Here is a 22040-nt window from a genome sequence, read left to right on the forward strand (position 1 = left end):
CGTCCAGGTCACGGTGTGTGTAACTCCTATTCTTATGGCGTTCGGGCAGTGATCCAGTGCCTTCCTGCATGGTTTCGCTTCGTCCAGTGTCTGCGGCGTTACCGTGACACCAAACGGGCCTTCCCTCATCTGGTTAATGCTGGGAAATACTCCACTTCTTTCTTCGTTGTCACCTTCTCTGCTCTTTACAAAACACACAAAGGTAAACCCGACAGAAGCTCATCATCTGCTTTTCGCTTCTTATTGAGATGTTTAACCTGAGCTGAAATCCCAGACGTATCCGTCTTCTGCGTGGACCCGAGGTCTGAAGGTTTTTCAGAGCTCAGACTTTGGTGGAGATTGGAGCTGAGAAGACAGATGCAGTCTGAATCCAGCTCTGCAGACATTCTTTCAGCTCCTGCCTTTCTGTAGATGTCCAATAATCTGACTCTCTTCTGGCAAATCATCTTCTTGTGTAGCTCACCCCAACAGTCCGCCAGGTGAAGCCAGCACTGAGGAACACATCTTCTTCTACCTGTACATCAGCTGCTTGGTGGTCAGCTCCTTGTACACACTCATTTGGGACCTGAAGATGGACTGGGGTCTGTTTGACCGCAACGCCGGAGAAAATACCTTCTTGAGGGAGGAGATTGTGTATCCGCAGAAGGTGAGATGTGGCGTTGTGCTGTGAGAGCTGCAGCTATCATGTGACTGTGTGATGACGCTGTCTCTGTCCATTCAGGCCTATTACTACAGTGCCATCGTGGAGGACGTCCTCCTGAGGTTTGGCTGGATTTTAACCATCTCCCTCACCACACTGACGGATTTTCAGCACATGTCTGACATCCTGGCCACAGTGCTGGCTCCACTTGAGGTCTTCAGGTACGAGCTTGCTTTCTTTTCTGTTTATAACCTGGAATAAATACTAATAGTCTCCTATCAAATGAAGCCCGTCAGTCTAGCCCCGGACATGTAAAACTGAAGAGCTGAGTGTCCTTTCAGACGCTTTGTGTGGAACTTCTTCCGCCTTGAGAACGAACATCTGAATAACTGTGGTGAGTTCAGGGCTGTCAGAGATATTAGTGTCGCTCCGCTCAACGCCGACGACCAGACGCTGCTGGAACAAATGATGGACCAGGAGGACGGCGTCAGGAACCGGCAGGGCAAGAAGAGCTGGAAGCGGAGCTACAGCATGAGTCTACGCCGACCGCGACTGGCCTCACAGTGAGTCTTCATCCTGGATCCTCATCACAACCTGCGGTGTCACTCGGTTATCTAACCACTTTCTGCTGGAAAAAGATCAATAAAAATGTTTTTTATGATGTTTAGATAAACCGATTGTAGTTAGTTACCTCAGCCTAACAGGAAAAGTTAGAAAATTAATTCTTTTAGTTAAATTAAAGTAAATTACATAAAATTGGTCAGTGATAATTCTAATGCCAACTGGCTACATTATTTTCTTATATTCGCACACATAGTTCAGCAAGTTAAATCATTGTAATATCACTTCGTTAAGGGCGTCACCATAGCAACTCGTTAATCAGATGCGTCTGAGAGCAACGTGCTGTAGCTGGACAGCGGTTGTTTAGCATAAAAACTACATGGAGGCCAACATGAAATAGTTCCTGTACATAATTAGCAAGTTTTGTAAAAAAGAAACAAACATTTCAATAAAACGTTTACTTTGGGACCACGGTATAAACGGATGAAACCAGGAGCCGTGCATTAGATGGTTATAATGCACGACGTGGAGTCTAGAACCACCCTATGTGCAGCGGGGTCATGGCGAGATCTGGGCGGAGGAAGATCTCACTTCCACCCCGGTGTGCAGCGAGGTGGTGTTCTAGACTCCGCGTCGTGCATTATAACCATCTAATGCACGGATTTCCCGTTGTTTCATCCTTATTTAAATGAAATTAAATTGAAAATTTTTGGTGTAAACACACATGATGGACGTCAGTCCTACATCAGCAATAACACCCTCTCTCCTCTCCTCCATCAGGTCAAAGACGCGTGACACCAAAGTTCTGATCGATGACACTGATGACGACTCCTGACATCAGGCCACGCCCCTCGCCTGGGTCCAGAATCTGTTTAAAGGAGGAAACTCCGCCTCCTAAATGAGAAATTACCCAGCGAGCGGGCGTTGAACCCTCAGACTGAGTTAGGACCTGATCATTTTCATGATGCATGAGCCTCTGTGGGGTCCAAATCATTTAGAGGAGCTTCGATTTTAACCTTCTGACCAATCAGATCAGCTCCTTCCGACCATCAATACAGACATTGTTTCAGCACGAGCAACACAGCTGAACGCCCACCTTCCAGTGCCACACGACTTAAAGACAGAGAGGACAGCTGTCCGTCGTCTCTGTCCCATCGTCCTCCTGCTCTTCATCTGTCCCATCGTCCTCCTGCTCTTCATCTGTCCCATCGTCCTCCTGCTCTTCATCTCTGTCCCATCGTCCTCCTGCTCTTCATCTCTGTCCCATCGTCCTCCTGCTCTTCATCTGTCCCATCGTCCTCCTGCTCTTCATCTCTGTCCCATCGTCCTCCTGCTCTTCATCTCTGTCCCATCGTCCTCCTGCTCTTCATCTGTCCCATCGTCCTCCTGCTCTTCATCTGTCCCATCGTCCTCCTGCTCTTCATCTGTCCCATCGTCCTCCTGCTCTTCATCTGTCCCATCGTCCTCCTGCTCTTCATCTGTCCCATCGTCCTCCTGCTCTTCATCTGTCCCATCGTCCTCCTGCTCTTCATCTCTGTCCCATCGTCCTCCTGCTCTTCATCTCTGTCCCATCGTCCTCCTGCTCTTCATCTGTCCCATCGTCCTCCTGCTCTTCATCTCTGTCCCATCGTCCTCCTGCTCTTCATCTCTGTCCCATCGTCCTCCTGCTCTTCATCTGTCCCATCGTCCTCCTGCTCTTCATCTGTCCCATCGTCCTCCTGCTCTTCATCTGTCCCATCGTCCTCCTGCTCTTCATCTGTCCCATCGTCCTCCTGCTCTTCATCTGTCCCATCGTCCTCCTGCTCTTCATCTGTCCCATCGTCCTCCTGCTCTTCATCTCTGTCCCATCGTCCTCCTGCTCTTCATCTGTCCCATCGTCCTCCTGCTCTTCATCTCTGTCCCATCGTCCTCCTGCTCTTCATCTCTGTCCCATCGTCCTCCTGCTCTTCATCTCTGTCCCATCGTCCTCCTGCTCTTCATCTGTCCCATCGTCCTCCTGCTCTTCATCTGTCCCATCGTCCTCCTGCTCTTCATCTGTCCCATCGTCCTCCTGCTCTTCATCTCTGTCCCATCGTCCTCCTGCTCTTCATCTCTGTCCCATCGTCCTCCTGCTCTTCATCTGTCCCATCGTCCTCCTGCTCTTCATCTCTGTCCCATCGTCCTCCTGCTCTTCATCTCTGTCCCATCGTCCTCCTGCTCTTCATCTGTCCCATCGTCCTCCTGCTCTTCATCTGTCCCATCGTCCTCCTGCTCTTCATCTGTCCCATCGTCCTCCTGCTCTTCATCTGTCCCATCGTCCTCCTGCTCTTCATCTCTGTCCCATCGTCCTCCTGCTCTTCATCTCTGTCCCATCGTCCTCCTGCTCTTCATCTGTCCCATCGTCCTCCTGCTCTTCATTTCTGTCCCATCGTCCTCCTGCTCTTCATCTGTCCCATCGTCCTCCTGCTCTTCATCTGTCCCATCGTCCTCCTGCTCTTCATCTCTGTCCCATCGTCCTCCTGCTCTTCATCTCTGTCCCATCGTCCTCCTGCTCTTCATCTGTCCCATCGTCCTCCTGCTCTTCATCTGTCCCATCGTCCTCCTGCTCTTCATCTCTGTCCCATCGTCCTCCTGCTCTTCATCTCTGTCCCATCGTCCTCCTGCTCTTCATCTGTCCCATCGTCCTCCTGCTCTTCATCTGTCCCATCGTCCTCCTGCTCTTCATCTGTCCCATCGTCCTCCTGCTCTTCATCTCTGTCCCATCGTCCTCCTGCTCTTCATCTGTCCCATCGTCCTCCTGCTCTTCATCTCTGTCCCATCGTCCTCCTGCTCTTCATCTGTCCCATCGTCCTCCTGCTCTTCATCTGTCCCATCGTCCTCCTGCTCTTCATCTGTCCCATCGTCCTCCTGCTCTTCATCTGTCCCATCGTCCTCCTGCTCTTCATCTGTCCCATCGTCCTCCTGCTCTTCATCTGTCCCATCGTCCTCCTGCTCTTCATCTGTCCCATCGTCCTCCTGCTCTTCATCTCTGTCCCATCGTCCTCCTGCTCTTCATCTGTCCCATCGTCCTCCTGCTCTTCATCTGTCCCATCGTCCTCCTGCTCTTCATCTGTCCCATCGTCCTCCTGCTCTTCATCTGTCCCATCGTCCTCCTGCTCTTCATCTGTCCCATCGTCCTCCTGCTCTTCATCTCTGTCCCATCGTCCTCCTGCTCTTCATCTGTCCCATCGTCCTCCTGCTCTTCATCTGTCCCATCGTCCTCCTGCTCTTCATCTGTCCCATCGTCCTCCTGCTCTTCATCTGTCCCATCGTCCTCCTGCTCTTCATCTCTGTCCCATCGTCCTCCTGCTCTTCATCTCTGTCCCATCGTCCTCCTGCTCTTCATCTCTGTCCCATCGTCCTCCTGCTCTTCATCTGTCCCATCGTCCTCCTGCTCTTCATCTGTCCCATCGTCCTCCTGCTCTTCATCTGTCCCATCGTCCTCCTGCTCTTCATCTCTGTCCCATCGTCCTCCTGCTCTTCATCTGTCCCATCGTCCTCCTGCTCTTCATCTCTGTCCCATCGTCCTCCTGCTCTTCATCTGTCCCATCGTCCTCCTGCTCTTCATCTGTCCCATCGTCCTCCTGCTCTTCATCTGTCCCATCGTCCTCCTGCTCTTCATCTCTGTCCCATCGTCCTCCTGCTCTTCATCTGTCCCATCGTCCTCCTGCTCTTCATCTCTGTCCCATCGTCCTCCTGCTCTTCATCTCTGTCCTTGCAGCTTCCACGATGAGGTTTTGGACACAAACACAGAAATATGAAGAAAATGAGATTTGATTTAGACTTTTCGGGTCATGGATCACAGCTGAAGCTGTCCTTCTCCTCCTCCTCCTCCTTCTCCTCCTCCTCCTCAGCAGATGGTGCTGGGTCACTTGCTGTCCGTAACTCATCACAGCTTCACAGGAAAACAGGGATTTTGAAACGTTTTATTCATCTCAACATTTCTGCTTTGCCAGACGCCGAAGAGGAAACGTTTCTGTTTGTAAATAGACTCAACCAGTCTGAACCGGACTTAACCAGTCCGGTCTGGTCCCATCCAAACCACACTGAACCAGTCTGAACAGGTCTGAACTGAATCACACTGAACTGGTCTAAACAGGACTCATCCAGTCTGAACCAGACTGCACCCTGAACCAGTATGAAACAGTCTGAACTTAGATGTGAAAATATTTGAAATTCAAAAGTAGAAAAAAGTAAAAATCGGAAACAATGAAGATTTTTGCATCATTTGCAGAATCTTCTGTTTGTTTCTGATAGATGAATGTCGATTTGTGTTTGTTTGATGGCTAAAGACCCCCTGTAGACCCTTGTAGGACTCTTGTTTTATATCTGGTCCCTAGAAATCCGGATTGAAAACAGAATTTCTAATATAAAATATTTGTTTTGATTGAAGGAAAGAGGACAAGATCAGCTGTTTGCAACTTTCAAAGATCTGGGTCCTGATGTGGCTAGGATCTGGGTCCTGATGTGGCTAGGATCTGGGTCCTGATGTGGCTAGGATCTGGGTCCTGATGTGGCTAGGATCTTTGTTTGGTTTAGTTCTTGGTCAGGTCTGCTTTGGTTTCTGACTCGACATTGGTGAAACTGTTTGCCTGAAGGACTCTGTCAGGATTCAGTTTTTCTTTGGGCCCGGTGCCACATCATGCGGTATGAAATGAACTGTTTTGTCTTAACGTTTCTATGTTTACTGTGTTGATCCTGATCTGCATCCAGGACCTGATGCATCACTGAGAGCATCGTCGGCCTTTACGTGCACTTTAATGCCAAAGTTCTCTTTTCTCCGAAGGTGGAATCGTTTCCTTAAGTCTTTACTCTTTAATACGATACGAAGGACAATCGGTGCAGAGATCAAAACCAGATCTAGTATCAGGTCTATGGATTTTGGAAGTTTTACTGAAGCTTGGTGGCGCTCTCCAAGAGGTTCAATTCCTTCTGGAAAAGGACCAAACCCCAGCCTGCACTGTGGATCGTGGTCAGGTCCAGAATGTATGTATGTTTCCAGCCGCAGGCATGCTGTCACCAGCTTTACAGGGATTCCTTCTACATTCTTATTACTGTTTGTTGTAAAGAAGGATGTGAACAGCTGAGCTCCTCTTCTCTTTCCTGCCATTCTAGTGCATAGATCCAAATCCGTCTGACATCACATCTTGCCCCTTTCATTCTCATGTTTCAGGTTTCTTGCCAAACTGAGTTCAGTTTTAGTCGAAACTCTGGTGTTTGGAGGATTTTTAATGTTTCAGTGTGGTATCAGCTGTGGTTCCAAGAACTGCTTACGCAGCCCGAGTTTGCTGGACCAAACTCAGCTTCCGACTCCTTACAAAAGAAGAAATTGAACAAATCTTTCATAAAATGGCAGGTTTTCCTCCTCTGATGGATGTGGATGATCGGTGCAGGTACCAGGACTTGTGTCTGGGTCGGACGAGTCCATAAACACGTCCAAAGCAAGATGGACGTCCAGAATAAAGCTCTGGAAACAAACATTGTGTATATGATGCTAAACTGACTGTCGACCCAGCAGGTCAATAAAGTTGCAGCATTCAATGTTAACAAGTGATGTTGTGTTTTCAGTTCCCTGAAGATTTCTGTAGTTGTCTCTTACAAAAACAACACAGTTCAAATGAACTTAATTCATGGATCAAACAGGCAGTATCCAGATAGAAAAACCATTATCCATCCTGAGTATATCCAGACATAAGAGGCAGTATCCAGACATAGCGAGTGTTATCCAGATTAATAGGCAGTATCTAAACATAACAGACAATATCCAGACATAAGACATTCCATTCTAGATTGCGCTGTCTGATAGCAGCAAATTGTAGTAGCTCTGACTTGCTATCTTGATTTTTTTAAAAGTACAAAGTCTTCACACATAGATATTACGTCAAATTAGGTAACGAAAGACTTACAATCGGGATCAACTGATTAACCTCTCCTAAAATCAGGATTATCAGTGAAACAACTCATCAAATCCCGATGGAGTTGAAAAGAAAGAGAAGAGGATGCAGAGCGGGAGTGAGACAGAGGACAGAGTGATGGAGATTTAAGCCCTTTCTCCCGACCGTCGTCATGGGTAATGTGAGATTGCTAGCTAACAAAACGGACGAGCTCCAGACGCTAACAAGGTCTCAGAAAGAATACAGAGAGTGCAGTATTATGTGCTTCACCGAGACATGGCTGCATGAACACATCCCTGACTGTAATGTGTCTGTACCGGGCTTTAAAACGGTCCGTGCAGACCGCAGTAGACAACACAGCGGAAAGCTAAAGGGTGGTGGAATTGCAGTGCTGGTTAACCAGCGTTGGTGTCATCCTGGACATGTTACTGTCAAGGAGAAGATATGCACAAGGGACATGGAACTGTTAGCTGTGAGCTTCCGTCCATATTATTTACCCAGAGAGTTTACCTGTGTTATTCTGGTAGCGGTTTATATAATACCTGGTACCGCACCAGACACAGCCTGTGATGTCATCAGCTCCGTCGTTGCTCGGCTACAAACACAGCATCCAAACTCATTCATGGCGATCTCCGGAGACTTCAACAACGTCTCCCTCTCTGCAACTCTACCAACATTCCAGCAGTTTGTCAGCTGCTCCACCAGAGAAAATAAGATCTTGGACTTATTTTATGCAAATATGAATAATGGATCCAGTTGTTCTGCCCTGCCTCCTTTAGGAAGATCTGACCATAATCTGGTTCTTCTCACCTCCACCTACAAGCCCATCGTTCAGCAGCAACCAGTCATCACAAAGACTATCAAAATCTGGTCTGCTGAAGCTGAAGATGCTCTTAGAGGAGGCTTTGAGGCTACAGACTGGAACGTCCTCTGTGAACCTCATGGAGACGACATCAACGCCATGACTGAGTGTGTGACAGATTACATAAACTTCTGTGTGGACAGCATTGTCCCAACAAGAACAGTGAGGTGCTTCCCCAATAACAAACCCTGGATCACCAGTGACCTGAAAAAGCTGCTGAACATCAAAAAGAAAGCCTTTCAGCTTGTTTGTCCATTCTGCTGATGGCTGCCTTGGCGTCTGCAGCATCTTTCATAGGGTGATGGTCACATCTAAAAATGAGGTCTTATCGAGAAATGAATGCCCTTCAGATTCCTGACTGAGTAAGTTGGGTTTTATTCTTCCTCTCCTCGTCCTCATCTTGTTTTACTGATTGAAACGTCTCCTTTGTCTGATTTGTCTAGGAGGTGTATGTTCCATAAACTGTTTAAATTGCTTTTGGGACTGAATAAGCGCCCTTGGTGAAGTGGAATGAGGTGTGCCACATTTTATTTTAGACTTTTGTTCAATTTTATTGATGGATTGTGTGGTTTGTTTTAAATTTATTGAAACTGTCCTTATTATTGGTTGATTTGTTTGATTAGTTGCCATTCTATTTTTAAGGGTTATATTTGTAGATAAACGCTTGTGACTGTATATTTCTAAGGTGTTTTTAAATTTTTTACTTTCAGTGTGTTACTTTCCTTTTTTGTCATTCTTTGTATTTTTATTTTCGCGGTGCACTATAAAGACTAGCACCCATATGGAACTCTCCATGGCCTTTTATTGTTGAACCAAGGGTCAGCTACACCAGGTGGTTGTGGAGTAGGGTGGCCATACGTCCGGCTTTGAGACGGACAGTCCGGTTTTTAAAAGACATCCATCCATGTCTTTTAAAAACCATCTCAATGAGACCTAAATGAGACTCCATCTCATTTAGGTCTCTAATAAAAACGTAAGTGCGCATCCCCTTAAGATGTATTTGTGGCCGACAATTGGATGAAATCGGCGTGAAATTATTATCTGACATCTCATTGGTTGATGGTTAAATTAGTCACGTCACATAGTAGTAGTTGACTTGAGGTCAGGTAGGCCAAGTGAACCCACACTGTCTACCTGCAGAACACAAAAATGCCCAAACAAAAGACTACGTTTAATAACGAATGGACAAAGGAATATCTCCAAAAGCAGGAAGGATGACTGTCATGCATATTGTACGCGTTGTTGTGATGTGGATGTAAGCAGCAAAGGTAAAGGCGCCATCGATCAACATGCTAGCACCGAAAAACACAAGAGCAACAATCAAAGTGCGGGCCCCTCTTCCCTTTTTTCTTTTTTCCGTGAAGCTACATCTCCCCAGGATGACAAAATATCTGCTGCAGAACTTTGTAAAGTTTATCACACGGTCAAGCATCACCAGTCTTACAGAAGTGTAGACTGTGGAATAAAAGTTGATCGAGAGATCTGCAATGGGTAACCGGTGGTAAAACTGAAGCTAAAGCTTTGTGTGAAAATGTCCTCGCACCATACTCCATACAGGCGCATGTGGAATACATAAAAGAAAACGAACTTCATTATTTACTGGCGACTGATGCGTCAAACAAAGGTACACACAAGTGTTTCCCTATAGTATGAAGATATTTTCACTTCGAGGAGGGCATGCAGCACGCTCTGCTTGATTTTTACAGTGACAGTAACTAGACATCGGAAGCTATAACAAATCAGCTACTGGCAAAACTCGAGATGTCTGGTCTGGATTTGAAAAAAATGTCAGCATATACAGCAGACAATGCCAGCATTAACTATGGAAAGCACAACAGCGTTTATCAGAAGCTAAAACTAGCTCAAACCGACATGCTTGCTGCAAACTGTTTAGCACACATGCGACAAGATATGCGTCTGGCAACCTGCATCTGGACATTGAAAATGTTGTGTTAAAAGTGTAAAGCCATTTTAGCATCTCAGCCAGAAGAACAGCGCAGCTGAAGGAGTTTTGTGAGTTTGTGGAGGTGGATGAGTGCAACCTGCTGCGGCACGTCGTAACAAGGTGGCCGTCTCTGCTGCCATCTATCAACTGAATGCTGAAGTGTTGGAAACCCCTGGCCTGCTATTTTCAGAGCCTGGATGATGAAGAATGCCCAAAGATTTTGTGGAAGTGCTTTGCAGAAGACAACGGTGAAGTGTCTGAGATGTTCTTCCTCAGTCACATGCTGAAGGTGTTCTCAGACTGTATTGAAGTACTTGAAGCCAAATCATTCAGCATAACCTCTGTGTTTAAAGTGATGACTGAACTTAAAGGGAAACTTGAGAGGCGGCTGAAGGACAATTTTTTTGGCTTTGCTGTGAACAGCAAACTTAAACAACTAACTCCTGATTTGGCGAAGAAATGTGAGGCTGATTTTATTCAGTTCTATGAAAGAGCAAAGAAATATGTGAGTGAAAGGCATGACTTCTCTGAGAACAGCTTTCACAGCAAAATGTCAAAGCTCAGCCTCACAACTGCTGTGTCTTATGAAGACTACAGTGATGCAGTGCAGGCCTGCAAACTAAAAATATTGATATGGATGGACTCTAGGAGGAATATGGCATGGTGGAGGCTATTCTCAGCTCCCCAGAAATGGACGGTTGCCACAGTGAGGAGTGGTATCTGAAGCTGTTTTCCAAAGCAGATGTCCCACTGGTGAAGCTGAAGAAAGTCAGTGCCTACATCTTCTCCATTCCATGCAGCAATGCACATACAGAACGCAATTTTTTCAATGATGACCTCAATATAGAGAAATGAGAGAAATTGTCTGGATGTGGAAAGTGTCAAGGCAGAGCCTCAGATTTGTGTCACATTCACGCTGGACTGCCCAGACATGTTCAGGAAATTTCTCTCAAACAAAAAACTATTGGAAACAGCCAGGAAAGGCCGAAAAATATAAAAAGTAAACCTTCATATACTTGGTGAGTACATCGGAATCATTGTATGTAATGGGTTTAATATATTTAAGTTTTCCTCCTAGCTTTGTTGTGTCGTACAAATGTCCTCCTTTTTGGTGTTCTGGAAATGGCCACCCTAATGTGGATGAATCCAACTGGAATTTATGGAGCTTCTCACATAACAAAGCAGGCTGAATGGTATTAAAAGCACTGAGAAATGAAAGAACATGACCCTCAGAGTGCTGCCTGAATGGTCCAGATGAGAGTGTGCTCTCTGGAGCAGGTATATGATGGCATCTTCAACCCCAAGTCCATTACGATATGCAAACTGGAATGGGCCCTGAAAGGTGTTTACTTGCTTGTTGAGGTGAGCCAGTAAGAGTCTCTCCAGGACTTTCATGATGTGAGATATCAGGGCAACTGGTCTGTAGTCACTTGGTTCAGCTGGTTGTGTTTTTTTAGGCACTGGAACAAGGCAGGAGGTTTTCCACAGCACTGGGACTCTATTTTGTCTCAGACTGGTGTTGAAAAGGTGCTGGAGAATCGGACATAGTTGTTCTGAGCAGGTCTTGAGAACTCTGGGACTGACACCATCTGGACCTGCAGCCTTGTTCTGGTTCAGTTTCTCAAGTTGCTTCTTAACCTGATTGCAGGAGACAAACAAGGTGGAGGTCTCAGGATGTCCTGATGTGGAGGGAGATGAAGCTGTGTTCTGGTCCATGACTGAGCTGCAGGGTGACAGATTGGAGGCGTGACAGGAAAGCAGTGGGCTTATGGAGGGTGTGTGGTCTGTTGGGCTGGAGGTAGGGGGTGAACTGAACCTGTTGAAGAATATGTTCAGCTCATTAGCTCTGTCCAGACCTCCATCAGGCTGGTCCCCCTTTAACTTGAAGCCGGTGATCTTCTTCATTCCAGACCACACATCCCTCAGGTTATTCTGCTGGAGCTGACTTTCTAACTTCTTCCTGTAGTCCTCCTTGCACTTCTTAGTTTGTGTTTTAAGTTGTTTTTGTGTTGCCCTCAATAACTCCCTGTCTCCATCACGAAAGGCTTTCTTTTTGATGTTCAGCAGCTTTTTCAGCTCACTGGTGATCCAGGGTTTGTTATTGGGGAAGCACCTCACTGTTCTTGTTGGGACGATGCTGTCCACACAGAAGTTTATGTAATCTGTCACACACTCAGTCATGGCGTTGATGTCGTCTCCATGAGGTTCACAGAGGACGTTCCAGTCTGTAGCCTCAAAGCCTCCTCTAAGAGCATCTTCAGCTTCAGCAGACCAGATTTTGATAGTCTTTGTGATGACTGGTTGCTGCTGAACGATGGGCTTGTAGGTGGAGGTGAGAAGAACCAGATTATGGTCAGATCTTCCTAAAGGAGGCAGGGCAGAACAACTGGATCCATTATTCATATTTGCATAAAATAAGTCCAACATCTTATTTTCTCTGGTGGAGCAGCTGACAAACTGCTGGAATGTTGGTAGAGTTGCAGAGAGGGAGACGTTGTTGAAGTCTCCGGAGATCGCCATGAATGAGTTTGGATGCTGTGTTTGTAGCCGAGCAACGACGGAGCTGATGACGTCACAGGCTGTGTCTGGTGCGGTACCAGGTATTATATAAACCGCTACCAGAATAACACAGGTAAACTCTCTGGGTAAATAATATGGACGGAAGCTCACAGCTAACAGTTCCATGTCCCTTGTGCATATCTTCTCCTTGACAGTAACATGTCCAGGATGACACCAACGCTGGTTAACCAGCACTGCAATTCCACCACCCTTTAGCTTTCCGCTGTGTTGTCTACTGCGGTCTGCACGGACCGTTTTAAAGCCCGGTACAGACACATTACAGTCAGGGATGTGTTCATGCAGTCATGTCTCGGTGAAGCACATAATACTGCACTCTCTGTATTCTTTCTGAGACCTTGTTAGCATCTGGAGCTCGTCCGTTCTGTTAGCTAGCGATCTCACATTACCCATGACGACGGTCGGGAGAAATGGTTTAAATCTCCATCTCTTTCTCCTCTGTCTGACTCCCGCTCTGCATCCTCTTCTCTTTCTTTTCAACTCCATCGGGATTTGATGAGTTGTTTCGCTGATAATCCTGATTTTAGGAGAGGTTAATCAGTTGATCCCGATTATAAACAAGTCTTTCGTTGCCATGGAGACTCATCATAACAAGTCTTGAAAGAGCCAAAAACATGCAGAAAAAGCTCCTTGCAGCACCCCTCCAAACCGGTATGAAATCCTCAGAAAAAAATACCTAACACACAATATTCAGACATAACAGACAGCAACATTGTCTGATTTATTGTGTGTTGAAAATACAATTAATATGTCAGGACTGATATCTGTTTTTCTCACAGTCCCTGTTTGGTAACATAAGAGATTGTAAAATTTACGTTATTAATTTTTTTGTATCATTTAACTGTCAGTTGTCTTTACTCCTTTTTTAAAAGATTTAGATATTGGATAGGGATGACTGTTTCATGAATCATTTCACACACTACAGCATTTTAGCCAAGGCTAAGTCTCAATGCCCGTCCCTAATGACAGCAGATGTATGACAGGTATACGTGGACACTAATGTTCATTCAGCCCAATCGGTGCAGACTTGAACGCCTATGAAGCAGCTTGTAGGAACTGGAGCATCAGTTAGGAAAAAATAGAAGGAAACAAAGACTTAGTATTGAAAAGAATCTTGAAGAATCAGTTGGACACTGATAACACACAGCTAAAGAAATTGGATGTTGAATACAATTTAGGGTTGATTTTAAGGTTCTTTTAATGGTTTCAATAATTTAATGTATTAGGTGTCTTGACTTTATCTTTCAGAATTGCTTTTACCATATGAGCCCTCTTGGACCCTGGTGCTGGTATTTTGATTATTCCCAAAGCTCGAACTCGGACCTACGGTGAATGACCTGGAGGCCACAGAGCATGTTCATGTTGATAGATAGATAGATAGATAGATAGATATGTGGTGGAATGAGATTCCTCTCTCCCACATTGCACCTCCAAGCTGCAGCACATTGCCAATCATTACTGGGCGGAGCTGGATGCCTTTATATTCAGCCAGGTGGCTCCTTCAGCAGATCTTCCTTGCCTGGAGTAACAGACTGGTAGCTGTGGCTAGACTAGCCTGAATGCCACTGGCAGCTTTATAGGGCATCAGCGGAGTTGGGCGGCCTCACTTCTGAGGGTTTGTGGACCGCTAAATTGGAGCTGGTACCGGGACAGCGGTATTCCTGTTCTCTTCCTTGTGCGAGAGGCAACGTTGGGTAAGGGCATGTTTTTTGTTTTTTTTTTTTTTCTTTCTCCAAATCAACCGACGATTAACCCAGGTAATAAATCTGTGCTTCAACAGGCCTGAGGAACTCTTGCTGTTTTTGTCTCCCTGTGATCCCTGGCCATTCGTCCAGACTGCGGGCGGCCAATGACCAGGCTTTAAACTGAGTACTCCCCCATTTTGAGCGCCACGGGTACTCTAGCACTGACTGGTTAGAGCCCAGGTTTTAACAGGACTTTTTGTTCCTGCGTTTCTAATAACCATACTGAGGTGTGCTGTGTTTTTTCTTTTGCATGTTTTCTGTTTTCAGGGCAATAACCAAGCTAATTGTGCTTGTGTACAGAAAGGGTGGGGAGTTTTAATACTTTTATTGAATTGTTAAATAAAACATTTGTGGGTTTTTTTTTTTTTTTTTTTTTTTTTGTAGTAACAAATCCGCCTACCATGGTGTATGTAATCGGACCTGTGGTTCATTTCTGGTGACTGGGGTGAGAGTACAACCCCCCCCCCCCCCCCCCCCCCCCTTCTCCCTTGGCTCCACGCCACAGATAGATGGCTCTGGTTCAGTCCAGTAGAAAAAAAGTTTGTGAAAATCTGGAACTTCTGATCACATCCAGCTGATGATGATGTGGGGTTCTGCTGTGACCAGGAGGGGGCGTCAGACTGACATTTTCTTGGTGGTTTTTGCAGATTCTTCCAGCAGAAACTTTCATTTAAAACTTTCATATTTAAGAGATCAGTGAACTTAAACAAACTTAAAGTATGAAGATGAAGCACGCCAGCCTCTGTGTGTTTATTTCCAATTTAAAAAAAAAAAAAAAAAAAAAAAAAAAAATTACTTGCATATTTAAGTATTTATATATTAATTGCAGTAAATGAACAAGTTAAATTAATCATTTGAAGCCATGTTTTCATCGCGTGGTTTTTCTGCCTCCGTGCAAGCATAAAGTGGGGGAACCTTTCAGCCCCCTGAGACCCTTCATGACAACAGTTCCAGGTCCGGTTCTAACCTGAACCTTAAACCTGCGAGTCGGGACTAAAAACCCTCCCCGTTCCAGCTGGTGTGTCCACACACCCCTCCTCCCCCGGTCCTGGCAGAGTCCGCCGTGCAGAGTCCAGCAGTTGGGACTGGATTTCGCCATGAACGGCTCTAAGCTCAGCGAGCTCCCGGACGACGCGGAGCAGCTCCGGCCGCGGGTCCGCGCGCTGCGGCGGGGAGCGCTGCAGGCCGCGCAGATACCCGCCGTCCTCTGCTTCTCTGACGGCTTCCTCATCAAGTTTCTGCGGGCCAGAGACTTCGACGTGGCGCTTTCTCTGAAGGTAAAACCACCATGAAGTCTGTAAGAGAACTTCAAGCCGCTTTTATTACGTCTTTAGAACAAACCTGAAAGTCTGGAGCATAAAAGTTTTTATTTGTTCTAATTTAAATTACATTTCCTCCTGCTGACTGGTTCTACTTGGGGCTCGGTCTGGACCTGCAGAGCAGCAGGTTCCGTCTCTTTTTAATAACCTCTTAAACCTGTTTGGTATAAACCAGCTACTTTTGATCCAGATGAAGTTATAAAGAAAATCTTTAAGATCTGAACTGAACCAGGATCAATTCCTGACTGAAGGAGCTCCAGAACACAAATTCTGATAAATGCAGACTAGAAAATATATCAACCATTATGCTGTATGTAAGCTTTAAATCCCAGTTCGCATTCAGACATGTTTCCATGGAGACGGTGTTTCCATGCAGATGTGACGTTTCCATGGAGACGTGACGTTTCCATGGAGACGTGTTTCCATGGAGACGTGACGTTTCCATGGAGACATGTTTTCATGCCCTGCGATGGACTGGCGAGCTGTCCAGGGTGTACCCTGCCTTTCGCCCAATGACTGCTGGGATAGGCTCCAGCTTCCCCGCCACCTAGAATTGGATTAAGCGGTTAGGATGATGAATGAATGTTTCCATGCAGACATGTTTCTGAGGCTATAATGATGTAAAATGAATGTATGAATAGAGAAAGCAGCATAAAGAGCAACCAGAAGTTTGTAGAAATAACAGATCAGCAGTGACCAAGACTTTTTATAATACATTTGATTGGAAGATGTCTTCCAAAAGACACTGAAGAATAAAATCAAAATAAAGCGTTAAGCCGACAACATAAACAGTGTTTCCTTTCCGGCTCGTCCCTCTGAAGGGGTCGCCACAGCGAATTGTTAAACTGGCACATGTTTTACGCCAGAGGCCCATGCTGACACAACTCTGCATTTATCTGGGCATGGGACCCTATCATGTTCCTCTCGAGGCTGTAGCAGCATAGCGGAGCAGGACTCGAACTGCCGACCATCAGGTCACAAGACCAGCAGCTCTACAACCTGAGAAAAGAGATAAAATATTAAAATAAATAAAAGTGATAAGACCATTAAAATCTCTGATTTTGAGGGTTAACGGGAAGCAGAGCAACACATCACTCAACACTCTTCTGACTGGTTATCTCTCCAGCTCTTGCTGAACTACCTGCAGTGGCGGAAGGAGAGTCCTGAGATCAGCACCTGTCTGTCTCCCTCGTCTGTCCTCGGCCTCCTCAGTACGTCCTACCACGCTGTCCTTCCACAGCGGGACCACACCGGCAGCAGGATTCTTGTCTACAGGATTGGTATGCACGCACCCGTCGCCCTGCGCACGGAAAGGCCAGCGTTGGCGCCTCCGCTGCGACCTTCTTGCTGTGGCGCCACAGTGCTAACCACTATACCACCATGTAGCCTCATGAGCCATGATATCACCATTTATCACACGAGACCTCTGTTCTCACCTAGAAATGATCATGAAAACCAGGATTTAAAGGATTTAGCTTTTACAGGCTGGTTTAGATGAAAGAAAACCTTAGTAGCTAAATGTTGGGATTCATCTGGATCTGGATCCGATCTCTTTACCCTTGAATTATGAGCGAATGTCACAGAACCGACATGACTTTTCAGACACTGCACAACCACAACATGTGAAATCCTGCAGATGCTTTCAATAAACACTGTCCCTTCTAGAAGCAATGTCTTCTGGTCTCTTTTGCACAGAAAGCTGTGATTATGTCCATAAAATCCAAACCATGAAGAACATGATGCTCAGTGATCATAAGGTTACTGTGTGGCCCAGTTTGTGGCTGAAATATGATTCTGAAGGAAAGTCTCTGCTGTTCATGTTTACTCTGGCGCAGACGTATCAGTGCTTTTATTTTGACAAGCAGTTTGCTGCTGCGCTTACGAGGCATTTGGTCAGTCATCCCCCAGAGGTCTGGGTCACTGCTAAGAGGGTGGTCTGGCTCGTCCCCTCGCTGATACCAGGGTACCTGCTGCGCCAACTCGATCCTGTCTGCCTTTCTGTCCTGTGGTGTTGGCGCAGGCCCCGCTGCTTTCTGTCGTTGGTTAGATGGGCAGTTCCTTCTTTGTCCATGTGAGACTTAAAGAATCCGTGAGCTTCGGGATGTTCTTTAATTTTTTCTCCGAGTTCTGTTTGTCAGGTGCAGATTGTCTTTTGTTCGCACCACTCTCACATCTTCCACCTGTCTATCAAAGTGGTCACGCATGACCTGATTGACACATTGGGGGGTGGGATTTGGCATATTGGCAACAGGTTCATTTGAATCAATCAACAGTCTCATATTTGCATAAGGTGCTGACTGACAACTTACAGGTTACATAACAACTGGACTTTTTAGGTAATTTTATCCTAAAAATTTTAGGCCCCTGAGTTCTGTGGACTCCTGGGCTTCGGCGCAGGTAAGCCTGTGCATTAAGACGGCCTTGACTGTTCATCGTCATGCTGATCCATATCTTTGTCTCCATCTGCAGGACAGTGGAACCCCAAAGACTGGTCGGCCTTCCAGGTGTTCAGGGTCAGCCTGATGACATCAGAGATCATTTCCATGGAGACAGAAACACAGAGACGAGGTCTGAAGGCTATATTTGACCTGCAGGGTTGGTGTTTAGGCCACGCCCTGCAGATTAACCCTTCCCTCGCCAGAAAGATATCCTCCATCCTTTCGGTAGGACCACCGAACACTGAACCACACGTCCATGCATGAAAATAATTTGCAAAGTCTCATTAACTCCTTGGCTGCCAGCTACTGTTATAACACAGAAAGCCATCCTGCCAGCGTTTTGGAGCATTTTGGGTCATTTCGCAAGAATACGTATAAGAAGGTGCATGCGTCTGGGTGTCTTTGGGGATCGCACTTGTTCACAACGCATTGGCTTTGAGTGTGTGTTTTAGGGATACACTCGTCCAAATTGGCTTCAAAGATGTCAAAAGAAATCTTTGGCAGACAATGAGTTAAAAGTCTGAAATATCTGTAATCAGAAGTCCTTATGTTGATCGTTTGTCTCCTGAGACCTCCTCTGTCTCCACCTCCAGCCCGTCTGTCTCCTGAGACCTCCTCTGTCTCCACCTCCAGCCCGTCTGTCTCCTGAGACCTCCTCTGTCTCCACCTCCAGCCCGTCTGTCTCCTGAGACCTCCTCTGTCTCCACCTCCAGCCCGTCTGTCTCCTGAGACCTCCTCTGTCTCCACCTCCAGCCCGTCTGTCTCCTGAGACCTCCTCTGTCTCCACCTCCAGCCCGTCTGTCTCCTGAGACCTCCTCTGTCTCCACCTCCCGCCCGTCTGTCTCCTGAGACCTCCTCTGTCTCCACCTCCAGCCCGTCTGTCTCCTGAGACCTCCTCTGTCTCCACCTCCAGCCCGTCTGTCTCCTGAGACCTCCTCTGTCTCCACCTCCAGCCCGTCTGTCTCCTGAGACCTCCTCTGTCTCCACCTCCCGCCCGTCTGTCTCCTGAGACCTCCTCTGTCTCCACCTCCCGCCCGTCTGTCTCCTGAGACCTCCTCTGTCTCCACCTCCCGCCCGTCTGTCTCCTGAGACCTCCTCTGTCTCCACCTCCAGCCCGTCTGTCTCCTGACACCTCCTGTCTCCTCCTCTAGCCCGTCTGTCTCCTGAGACCTCCTCTCTCTCCACCTCCAGCCCGTCTGTCTCCTGAGACCTCCTCTGTCTCCTCCTCTAGCCCGTCTGTCTCCTGAGACCTCCTCTGTCTCCTCCTCTAGCCCGTCTGTCTCCTGAGACCTCCTCTGTCTCCTCCTCTAGCCCGTCTGTCTCCTGACACCTCCTGTCTCCTCCTCCAGCCTGTCTGTCTCCTGACACCTCCTCCTCCAGCCCGTCTGTCTCCTGACACCTCCTCCTCTAGCCCGTCTGTCTCCTGAGACCTCCTCTGTCTCCTCCTCTAGCCCGTCTGTCTCCTGACACCTCCTGTCTCCTCCTCTAGCCCGTCTGTCTCCTGACACCTCCTCCTCCAGCCCGTCTGTCTCCTGACACCTCCTCCTCTAGCCCGTCTGTCTCCTGAGACCTCCTCCTCTAGCCCGTCTGTCTCCTGAGACCTCCTCCTCTAGCCCGTCTGTCTCCTGAGACCTCCTCCTCTAGCCCGTCTGTCTCCTGAGACCTCCTCCTCTAGCCCGTCTGTCTCCTGAGACCTCCTGTCTCCTCCTCCAGCCCGTCTGTCTCCTGAGACCTCCTGTCTCCTCCTCTAGCCCGTCTGTCTCCTGACACCTCCTCTGTCTCCTCCTCTAGCCCGTCTGTCTCCTGACACCTCCTCTGTCTCCTCCTCTAGCCCGTCTGTCTCCTGAGACCTCCTCTGTCTCCACCTCTAGCCCGTCTGTCTCCTGACACCTCCTCTAGCCCGTCTGTCTCCTGACACCTCCTCTGTCTCCTCCTCTAGCCCGTCTGTCTCCTGACACCTCCTCTGTCTCCTCCTCTAGCCCGTCTGTCTCCTGACACCTCCTCTAGCCCGTCTGTCTCCTGACACCTCCTATAGCCCGTCTGTCTCCTGACACCTCCTATAGCCCGTCTGTCTCCTGACACCTCCTGTCTCCTCCTCTAGCCCGTCTGTCTCCTGACACCTCCTCTAGCCCGTCTGTCTCCTGACACCTCCTCTGTCTCCACCTCTAGCCCGTCTGTCTCCTGACACCTCCTCTAGCCCGTCTGTCTCCTGTCTCCTCCTCTAGCCTTGCTGCTGGATAAAAATAGTTTTTGTCTGTCACTCCATGCAGCTCAGGATGGGGGAGTAGATTCAAGTCTAAATTCCTTCCAAAGTCTTGGTTTTCCTAAACTAGGCTATTTATTATGAACGGCTGGAACTGATGTGTCTGTAAAGTGTCCAGAAGGGACATTATTGTGAAGTTACGCTGTATCAAAAAGCTGAATTGAAATCAAGAAAGACTTTATGGCTGATAATGTGTGTTTTCTTTGTTCAGGACTCGTTTCCTCTGAAGGTTCGAGGAATCCATCTGGTCAACGAACCCATGTTTTTTCGCCCGGTCTTTGCCATGATTCGCCGCTTCCTGCCAGAAAAGATCAAACACAGGGTAAGCTTCACCATCCTCTTCCTCTCCAGCTGCTGTTGTGAATAAGAAGCAGATGTAGATTTCCTTTCTGCTGAAGGTCCACATGCACGGCTCTGCTTTCCACGATTCCTTGAGCGACTTCTTCTCTCCATGCATCCTGCCTCCAGAGTATGGAGGGGAGGGGCCGGGGATAGAGGAGGCGTGTCAGGATTGGACAAATCAGCTGCTCCAATCCGAGGACCTCCTGAAGCAGATCGCAGCCCACCCAACAGGTGACATCTGCACAAGCCCAGAAGACTTTGTCATCTCAGAGGACTCCGAGACCGATCTAGTCTCTGAAGGATGATGTTTGAAACGGTTGTCTGTAGGGTTCCACATACGAAGGAAACCTCCTGACAGGAAATGATGGATTAGATAGAGATAGAGGTATTCCACCTGGTCCTGCGAGGTTTTCAACTAAACAGTTTTTCCATGTATTTCTACTTCAGCACAGCTAAATCAAGAGGCGGTCCTGGCTAGTTTTGCACCCTGGGTGAACCACACATTGGCGCCCCCTCACACCCGACCAACCACAACCAACCAACCCCATCCCATATTTCAGAAGTGCCCTGAATTTACAGTTAAGACATAATATGTAAGTTAGATCACACATAACATGCATCAGTTAACCGATTAAAATAAACCTTAATAACATTCTATTAACTAAACATAACACAGTACAAATTATTCAAAAAGCATCACATAAGCATCCAGAATCTCAAGTCAGTATATCCTGACATCACATGAATGTTATATAAGTTATTTAAGTTAGCATAGACCCACATCTAGCATTAAATTAAACTAAACTAAATTCCCAGACTAACGGGTGAAAACTGGCTTATTGGTGGAATTAACTGCAGGACTTCATGCCTCAAACTTTAAATGTTGCTTCAGCAAAGCTAAAAACCAAACAGCCGTCTTCTGTGGCGAAGCAGCAACATGTTAGAGGATCATAAATAATATACAGGCTGCCGTCCCTGCCTGAATCATATTAAATAGATCTAACAGCCAATCTGGTTCTGCACAGACTCAGTTATTTGAGTCAGCTGTGTTGGAGCAAGGATACATGGAAAACCTGCTGGATTGCATAGAACACACACGTATTAGATGATGTAATAATCAGTGTTGATGTCAAACTGTAAAGCACGTCCAGCTGGGTTTACATGATGTTTATCATCCTCATCTGTTCAGCTTATCTGAGTGTAACGCCTGTTTCACCTTCACTCACCGTCCTCGCCATCATCTCCACCTGTTCAACTTCTTGTTAATCAGCCAATCACACGTCGGCATACAGCCACGCTGAAGTTCAATCTGAGCCTCGCAATGAGGAAGAAAGGAGATTAACGGTTGCTGGTCTGAGTGTTTACTGGGATTTTCCCACACTAACATCTCCAGTGTTTCCAGAGAAGGTCTGAAGGAGAGAAGAGATCCAGCAGCA

The 22040-nt window shown here is 47.1% G+C and overlaps 2 protein-coding genes across 2 annotated transcripts in view; both read left to right on the forward strand.

Moving 5' to 3' along the window:
* Positions 1 to 2376, forward strand: part of LOC306758956 (xenotropic and polytropic retrovirus receptor 1 homolog) — a 69692-nt gene extending 67316 nt beyond the window's left edge. The window contains exons 12-16 of the mRNA XM_079244409.1: positions 8 to 202; positions 459 to 646; positions 722 to 861; positions 982 to 1203; positions 1982 to 2376. Coding sequence (XP_079100535.1) covers positions 8 to 202; positions 459 to 646; positions 722 to 861; positions 982 to 1203; positions 1982 to 2036 — 800 coding nt within the window. The 3' untranslated portion in view covers positions 2037 to 2376. The remainder of the gene's footprint in view (positions 1 to 7; positions 203 to 458; positions 647 to 721; positions 862 to 981; positions 1204 to 1981) is intronic.
* A 12937-nt stretch (positions 2377 to 15313) lies between these two features.
* ttpa (tocopherol (alpha) transfer protein) lies at positions 15314 to 20909 on the forward strand (the record flags this gene model as incomplete). The annotated part of the gene is made up of 5 exons (XM_079244117.1): positions 15314 to 15519; positions 16688 to 16841; positions 18031 to 18224; positions 20474 to 20584; positions 20661 to 20909. The coding sequence occupies exons 1-5, from the start codon at positions 15340 to 15342 to the stop codon at positions 20907 to 20909; spliced, it is 888 nt and encodes a 295-aa protein (XP_079100243.1). The 5' UTR covers positions 15314 to 15339.
* Between the last annotated feature and the right edge of the window lie 1131 nt (positions 20910 to 22040).

Source organism: Telmatherina bonti (genome assembly GCF_933228915.1).
Source record: "Telmatherina bonti genome assembly, chromosome: 7".
NCBI classification, from domain to species: domain Eukaryota; kingdom Metazoa; phylum Chordata; class Actinopteri; order Atheriniformes; family Telmatherinidae; genus Telmatherina; species Telmatherina bonti.